This window comes from Aplysia californica, unplaced genomic scaffold (genome assembly GCF_000002075.1).
Source record: "Aplysia californica isolate F4 #8 unplaced genomic scaffold, AplCal3.0 scaffold00534, whole genome shotgun sequence".
Taxonomy (NCBI): Eukaryota; Metazoa; Mollusca; class Gastropoda; order Aplysiida; family Aplysiidae; genus Aplysia; species Aplysia californica.
This window is the reverse complement of record NW_004797804.1, coordinates 70,794-78,212: the sequence shown is the minus strand read 5'-3', so window position 1 is coordinate 78,212 and position 7,419 is coordinate 70,794. Positions and strand designations below refer to the sequence as shown.

General features: G+C 41.4%; 1 protein-coding gene across 1 annotated transcript in view; it reads left to right on the top strand.

The window, feature by feature from the left end:
* LOC101850276 (DNA annealing helicase and endonuclease ZRANB3) overlaps positions 1 to 7,419 on the top strand; it is a 34,750-nt gene that overhangs the window by 7,882 nt on the left and 19,449 nt on the right. The window contains exons 6-11 of the mRNA XM_005106449.3: positions 1,384 to 1,528; positions 2,341 to 2,559; positions 3,208 to 3,375; positions 4,058 to 4,129; positions 4,763 to 4,942; positions 5,891 to 6,046. Of these exons, the coding sequence (XP_005106506.1) occupies positions 1,384 to 1,528; positions 2,341 to 2,559; positions 3,208 to 3,375; positions 4,058 to 4,129; positions 4,763 to 4,942; positions 5,891 to 6,046 (940 nt within the window). The remainder of the gene's footprint in view (positions 1 to 1,383; positions 1,529 to 2,340; positions 2,560 to 3,207; positions 3,376 to 4,057; positions 4,130 to 4,762; positions 4,943 to 5,890; positions 6,047 to 7,419) is intronic.

Sequence of the window (7,419 nt, the reverse complement as noted above, 5' to 3'; positions counted from 1 at the left end):
CCCCCCCCCCCCCCCCCCGTTGGTCGGGGGTGTATAAATAGACCCACCACCCCGTCTAAAGGATGTGTAACCCCTCCAATGATGAAGTGTTGCACACGGAGCCCAACCCTCTGGGATCCGGATGCGACACTTACTATGGTGTATCTTCTTCTTCTCCTTCCTTCTTTCTTACTTCTTCTGTCTCTTCTTCCACCGCCGACCTCATGCGGAGCAAAACTAGAAGTCACCAATCCCACAGAGTGGGCGCCTCATTGACCATGAGGTGCGACCCGTGTGGAAGGAAACCGGGTACCTGGCGGTTGAGATGAGATCCGTCTGCGGACTGTCCCTCTCCAACACACCTCTTTGGCCGAGGTTTTCCTCTTAAATGGGAGGGTGGCACGGCCCATGCCACTCAATCGGTTGGGAGCTGAAACCCCTTCAGGCTCTGGGTCACTCTTGACGGGAGGGTCTTGCACACTCTCGTGAAGAATATAGCTCCGGGGTATCCTCACATGGGGCATGTCTTTTTGCTTGGATACAACCCACACGTTGCAGCGTGGACCCAGATAGGTAGGGTCACTGCAGCCCACTTTGTGAATTTTGTCTTATTTGTTTTAATGGATTGGGATATGCTTAGACTTTAAATAAATTACAGAATATGTGTGTTTGTTGTGTCTTTGTTGGACTATCCTTTCGCCTCTCATTTGAATGTTTACCTTTGAGAATCCCTGCTGGAAGTTCAGTTGTCTCACGGAATCAGCTAGTGTGTTAGGATTCCTTTTTTAAAATCCAGATTCTTTAACATCATCAAACCTATGCTGCTTATATAGTCAAGGAATGATTATAAGAGCTTAAACTTTTGGCACTTGTTACTGTCATTTTCAAGGAAATAGCGATGAGGTAGTGGTTTGGAAGGGGGGGGGGGGGCAAATGTTAGCATAGTGTAGGTCATAAGATTTATTCCTAATAAATATAAGTGGTGTGTTCAGCTATGCATTATTTTTTCTCTTTTATACCCTGAGTTAGTTAATGGCTTGTGAATTGTGGCTGACATGAAATCAAACCCCGTTACAGATAAGTGTTTGACTGTTGGTGTTTCCTGTTTTACTAATGAGACTTTTCTTGCTTTGAAATTACTGCCGTTTTTGTATCCAGTGTAGTGTTGTGCAGCCTCGAAACCAAAAGAGAATCTCTTACAGGCTCCAAGAATAGGCTACATAGGACGACAACACAACAGTTACAGAAATATGAACATGCCATTTTATACCAAGGGGCCATCTGTTTTTTAAAAAAAACAACCCAAAAATGTAGAACATCTTGCATGATAAATCCTTTAACCCAACTATTTTTGCGTGACAGCAGATGACTCTTACATTCAAGAATTACTTCCCCTCTCTCCAGTGGTGCCAGCAATTTGGAGGAACTTCAGAAAAGGTTGGAGGCTTTGTTGATGATCCGTAGAGAGAAGAGTGAAGTTCTCACTGAGCTGCCACCCAAACAGAGGCAGAGGATTTTGTTTGAGCTCAAACAGTCGACTATGAAAACGGTGAGTCAAAATAATTGTCCTGTGTAGTTAAAAAATTAATAAAAGTTAATTCAGAGCTATCTAGATGTTGTCTAAAAAAATTTGAATAAGATTTTAGGAAAGCTGATATGGGTCTTTGCCCGAAACGTGAAAATCATTTTTTTTTTTTTCAGTTGAAGCTATCTCACAAGTTTTGTTGGATTTTCTCAAATTATTGAGCCTTTTTCTGCTTCAACAGTTTATACACATGGGATTACTACTAAATATTTTCTTGTAAGGAGATAAGTTTGGTCAATATTATCGTGTGAAGAAAAAAAAATAAGAGAGCCTTAGATTTTAGGTCTTTTTTTATATTAAAAAGCTGTCCTGTGAGAAAGTGTCCTTAAACGGCGGACACACTGAGCTGTCTATAAATGCACACACATGCTGAACTGACCATAAATTAAGACGCATATTGCAGTTTCAGGAAATGCATATACATATTGAAGTTTCAGGAAATGCAGACACATACAGCCCATGAATACACCAGCATCCTAGGTGTAGTGATTAGACTCTTTGCCATTGTCCGCTTAAGATGGGAATGTGATTCCCTTGTTGGGAGGTTTTTATTGAGTATCTCCATCTGTGTGCCGGGATGTTGGATCCCTCTCAGCCCAGGCTGGCCTTGACAGGCAGAGCTGAAAATAGGTCGCCTCTTGAATTATCTAAAATGTGTCAAGGGGAGCGTAAAACACTAATAATTTTTTTTTCCGTCCATAAATATAGACTTATGTTGTTATGTATTAAAGTGTCCATGATTGCAGAAACATTTAGATATAATTCTGTGTGTGCAGGAGATCCTCAGCACTTTTGCTAATCTCAAAAGCCAGCTGTGTCGGGGAGACAAAACGGTCCGGAAAATTCTCCATGGCCAAGCAGCCTCTTCTGAATTCCCTACACAGTTAGATGAAGAAGGATCCAGGAGGGATGATGAAGGTCAGAAGTCAGACGAGGCATCGGTCAGTGTGTTCAGCGAAGTGTCACGGTTGTACCGCATGAGTGGTCAAGCGAAGGTTTGTTATGCTCTGTGGTGGGATGCATTTTTAGTACCATATGGTTAGTCCTTCCTGCACTGTCAGACTCCAGTAAACATTTTTGAAGAACTAAATTTGTGTCTGTGTGTGTGGGGAGGGGGGGCGGAGTGTTTGCGGGTAATGAAGAAATAGCCAAGTACTAGAGGGAGCTGAAATTTATCGATAATTGTTGCAAATTTATTTTTTTTTGTGAGAAAAAATTGCTTGCTATCTGCTAGTTTGAACATGTGAATTTTGGTTGAGAAACTTATCAAAATTGACTCTTTGTATAAATTCTTTGTAATAATATCAATGGAAAAATAGCTTAAGATTTGCTAGACTAGACTTGATGTTGTCTTCATAAACTTAACTTTTTAGTGAGTTTGATTTCAATAATTTAAGAAAAGAAAGATATGTGAGAAAAAGAAATGTTTTGGAGTCTCAGATTTTACAAGTTTATTCTTTACACTGTCCTTAGGAACAGGTAGTTGGAGGGCTTCATTGGTGTAGGTACTACTTCTTGACCATTTATCTTTTGTCTCTGTCTGTCCTAATCTTGCTCTTTCCCTGCACACAATGACTTAGTGTGTCAATGTGCTTCTCTGTACTCAAACACACAAATAGATCTTTCGTATGTTCCATTGGCAGATTGGCCCAGTGCGAGAGTATCTTGAGATGCTGTGCGAGAATTCAAAGCTCAAGTTTCTTGTGTTTGCCTACCACCACAACATGATGGACGGAATAGCGCAGACTCTCTGGGACAAGAACATTAAGTTTGTCCGTATCGACGGCCATACCAGAGCGGCTGACAGACAGGTGAGTAGAGCTCTGTCTTGAGGGACGAACCAAGTGAGACCTTCAGTATGGCTAGAAGATGCCCGTCATTAAATTTGGATCTGGACTGTCTTGTTTAAGTTAAGGTGGAGAAGAGCTTTTCCCTGGGATATGCACTACTAAAAGGACTGGTGGTCCACTTGAACATCTAAAAAAAAAGCTCAGGGAAGCTGTGGGATAATTCTCTCAAAAATTGACCAAACTTTGGCTGCTCTAACAGTAAACTTTGATGTTAAGTTGGGCAGCAAAGTATCATCCTGCAGGCTTCAACTGGTCGGCAGCCTTCGAGTTTGAGACCTCTGGTTTGAGGAATTGGAATGGTACCGAAATAACACCTCACCTGTCTATAAGATGAGCTTCCCTGATAGCTGCCTCATTGTTGGTTTTACCACTAACCAGTATCCATTGAAGGTAGAACTAGGCTAAAAGTTTGTGCTGAAAATGGGAAAATGTACTTTTATGTGTTTTATTAATCACCATGTTGTGTGGAAATTTTTTGATCCAGATTTCATAATTTTGTCTTAAAGTTAGTTTTAATATTAATTAAAGTGGTAGGTTGTCTTTTATTTTTTTTTTCATTTTGGATGAGTTTGAAAGGTTCCTACTACAAGACATCTTTTTGATATATACATTGTACCGCGGTGTATTTTTCACTCAACCCCAGGCCTGTGTCAGTCAGTTCCAGACAGACCCTGAGACACGAGTGGCTATTCTCAGTATCCTCGCAGCAGGAGTGGTTAGTACTGTTTGTTTTGTGTTGTTTTGGGGATCAGGGGGGAATAATGGTTAACTCTTTATCTCCGAGGGGGGTAAACCCACTACGCCAGGGCACTTTTTTGGTGCTAAATCTAAAAATGACACAAAAACGTCAATAAATGGTTCATTAAATCGAAACTAGCAAACCTATTTTGATAGTTTTTCATCTAATGAATGAACTTCCAGTATAAGAGACCTGTTTTCAACAACTGCCGAAAAGTAATTTGATGTCGAAGTCGCCGTAAAGGAATGTGCCCGAGCCGCTGGGAGTGGCTTGCCGGAGATAAGGAGTTGAGGAGAAATTTTACTTACTGATTCTTAGTATACATCGAAGGCTATAGTATTCTTCATTTGTACGCTCTCAATTTTGTCATCCAACTCTTCAACATCGCAAGTTTCCCTTTAATTCCACTCCTCATACAACCTATTTTGATAAAATAAATACCAAGCTGGGGAGAAATGAATGCTACATGAAATAAATATTATGTTTCATTATGGATAATTAACATGGTTTTGCAAGGATTTTTGTAAAGATTAAACAACTGAGTGCCACTTGAATTTTGTGTGCTGGGCAACAGGCACTAGCAATGTTGGCATCACCATATGTCCTCAGGGTCTGACGTTCACTGCGGCCAAGCTGGTAGTGTTTGCCGAGCTGTACTGGACCCCCGGTGTGATGCTACAGTGTGAGGACCGGGCTCATCGCATCGGTCAGACCAGCTGCTTGCCCGTGCATTACCTCGTTGCCAGGGGAACCATGGATGAATGGGTGTGGGCAGCAGTCTGCAAGAAGGTGAGGAAATCAGTTTATGTGGCATCTGTTAAGGGTTTTTGGGTTTGATGGGTTCTGTATATTTGTATATATGGCAGCCAAATTACTTTTTCTTACTATATTAGTCCACTTCTATTTCTCTTAATCCTGTCAGACCTAACCCCTTGAACCTAACTTCCCCCTATACCTGGCCTCCTGATCAAAAGTGTGCAGAAATGCATGTGGTTCATCATCACCACTATCGTCCAAGTCCATGCTTTCATCACTAGATATCTACCACTATCACTGCTCTCGAAGTCATGATCAAGATCTCCTTCATAATCGGATAGGTCTTCAAGCACTTCTTGTGTGGTAAACAGTTGAGACCTAGCCCTCTTTCCTATCGAAGTGCTTGGTTCATCAGCACATCTCTTCATGACGATAAAAATCCAAAATTTAGAAGACAAACTACACTGCAGTCCAACCTCATGAAGTCTACCATTTGCAATGATCAATTCTCGCACAAAATGCGGAGTTTAGAGCTGATTGGCTGGCTATTTTAAAATATGACGTGATTTTATTACGCGGCCTCCCAATTACGGGTCAAGCGGTAATCCGGCATAGTTGATGTTTTGAGTATTCCCAGGTCTGACAGGGTTAATGATGGCATCTTGTACCATATTTTCAATACAGTCATTAACCCACGGGCGATACAGTAGAACTCTGGTAACATGAACTTCACGGAATGTTGCAATGCATAAAATAAAGATATGGGGGGTGGGGGGTGGCGCCACAAGTTTGAAATCGTTTCGTGGTAACAGGTACTTCTTGGTGAAAGGCTTTGGTTGAACAATCTGCTGTAGTTTTCTCAAATAATAACGGTAATATTTCTATTTACTCCTAAGCTCGACACATTTAATGTGTCCTCCACCTCGTCTTCCTCTTCACCATGCTTCCACTCACACTGTACATCTCTACTCTCACTCACAGACAGTGGTGACCAGCATGGCCCTGACAGGTCAGTCACGTCGCTTGGAGCATGCTGAAGGGGACAACCAGCAGATAGAGATACTTTCTAATGCCAGTTTATGGGAACCAAAGGAGGAGCAGGACCTGAATATCTCTGATCTCGTACAGTCGCAAAGGGTAAAGTGTTAATCTATTTATCTTCAGATCTTGTGAAATTGCAGAGGGTAAAGTGTCGAAACTTTTACAGACTTGTTGAAACATCTCAAATGTTTTATAATACCATTTTTTTTTGTTAACTAAATGATGGCCACATTGAACTTGTAAAGGATGTTATGATGAAATCTAAGTTAATCTATTTATCTCGAGCCTGCCGTCATTCTTCAGATCTTGTAAAATCGCAAAGGGTATATTGTTGATACTTTTACAGACTTGTTGAAATATAAAATATTTTGTAATTTCATTTTTTGTTAATTAGATGATGAGAATGGTAATATCGGACCTGCCACTCATCCCAATTTAATTGGGATATCCCGATTTTTCGCCCCAAATCTCAAGCATCCCGATTTTCCCGATTTCGATCAACAGCATCCTGATTTTTTGTTGTTGTGTCTGTTGCGCCCGATTCTTAGAAAAAAATATGAAAAGTTTTGCAATCTCTTTTGCTTGGAAGCACCGCTTGGACTTTTTATCGGCAGGAATTTGGAACGCTGTTTTCTAAAACGTCAATGCCGGATCTAGTAGATCATTCACGCACGTTATCGTCGATTTTGAATTCCGACTTGGATATGCTCAAGATCTACTTTCGCTTTTGTTACCCAGAATTCTCCGATGGTGGCCTGATTATTGTAACAATTATGACATAGGCCTAAGAATAATTTAACCGTTGTCCTGCCTTTCCTTTAAAAGCAAGCTTCCTCCGAGTGCTGGTTAGTCAGGCCCATCATCAAGGCCTGTCTCTGTCAGTGAAACTTTCAAACACTCGTTTGCATCATTTGACATGACCTCGTACTTGTGAATAACGCGTGTGTCAGGGACTGTCGGCTGTTGAGGTCAACATAGTTCGTTCACTCCGGTCGCATTGGTCGAGTTGTTTTTCGGGACTTCACCAGTGTTGACGACCGGGGAGGGGGGGGGTTTGCACTTGGGTTTAAAGTGCGTGCCGAGAAACATGTTCTAATTGAAGGTTAAGGAATAAGACAAAAATAAAATAAATGAACAACACTGGCACAATCTTTTTTTTTAAAAATTTTGTTTTGGGGGGGGGGGGTGGTATATCCGATCGAAGTCAAAGGCTGTTACTGTATGAAAACACGGGGCTTTTTGCATGGATGATTAGAATTATGTGTACGCTATTTTCAAGACTACGAGAATTTCAGCATCACTGCAACCTGTGCTCCCCCATCCTATCCAACACCGACTCGAGTACATAGATCTATATGCTGTCTTTCAGTTTTCCTTCTATTGAGTGGCCCAAACGTGAACTTATTCCTGCAAAAGTTTTGTCTTGCATACTTGCCTCATAAAAGGGAACCAGGACACGCACCCCCCCC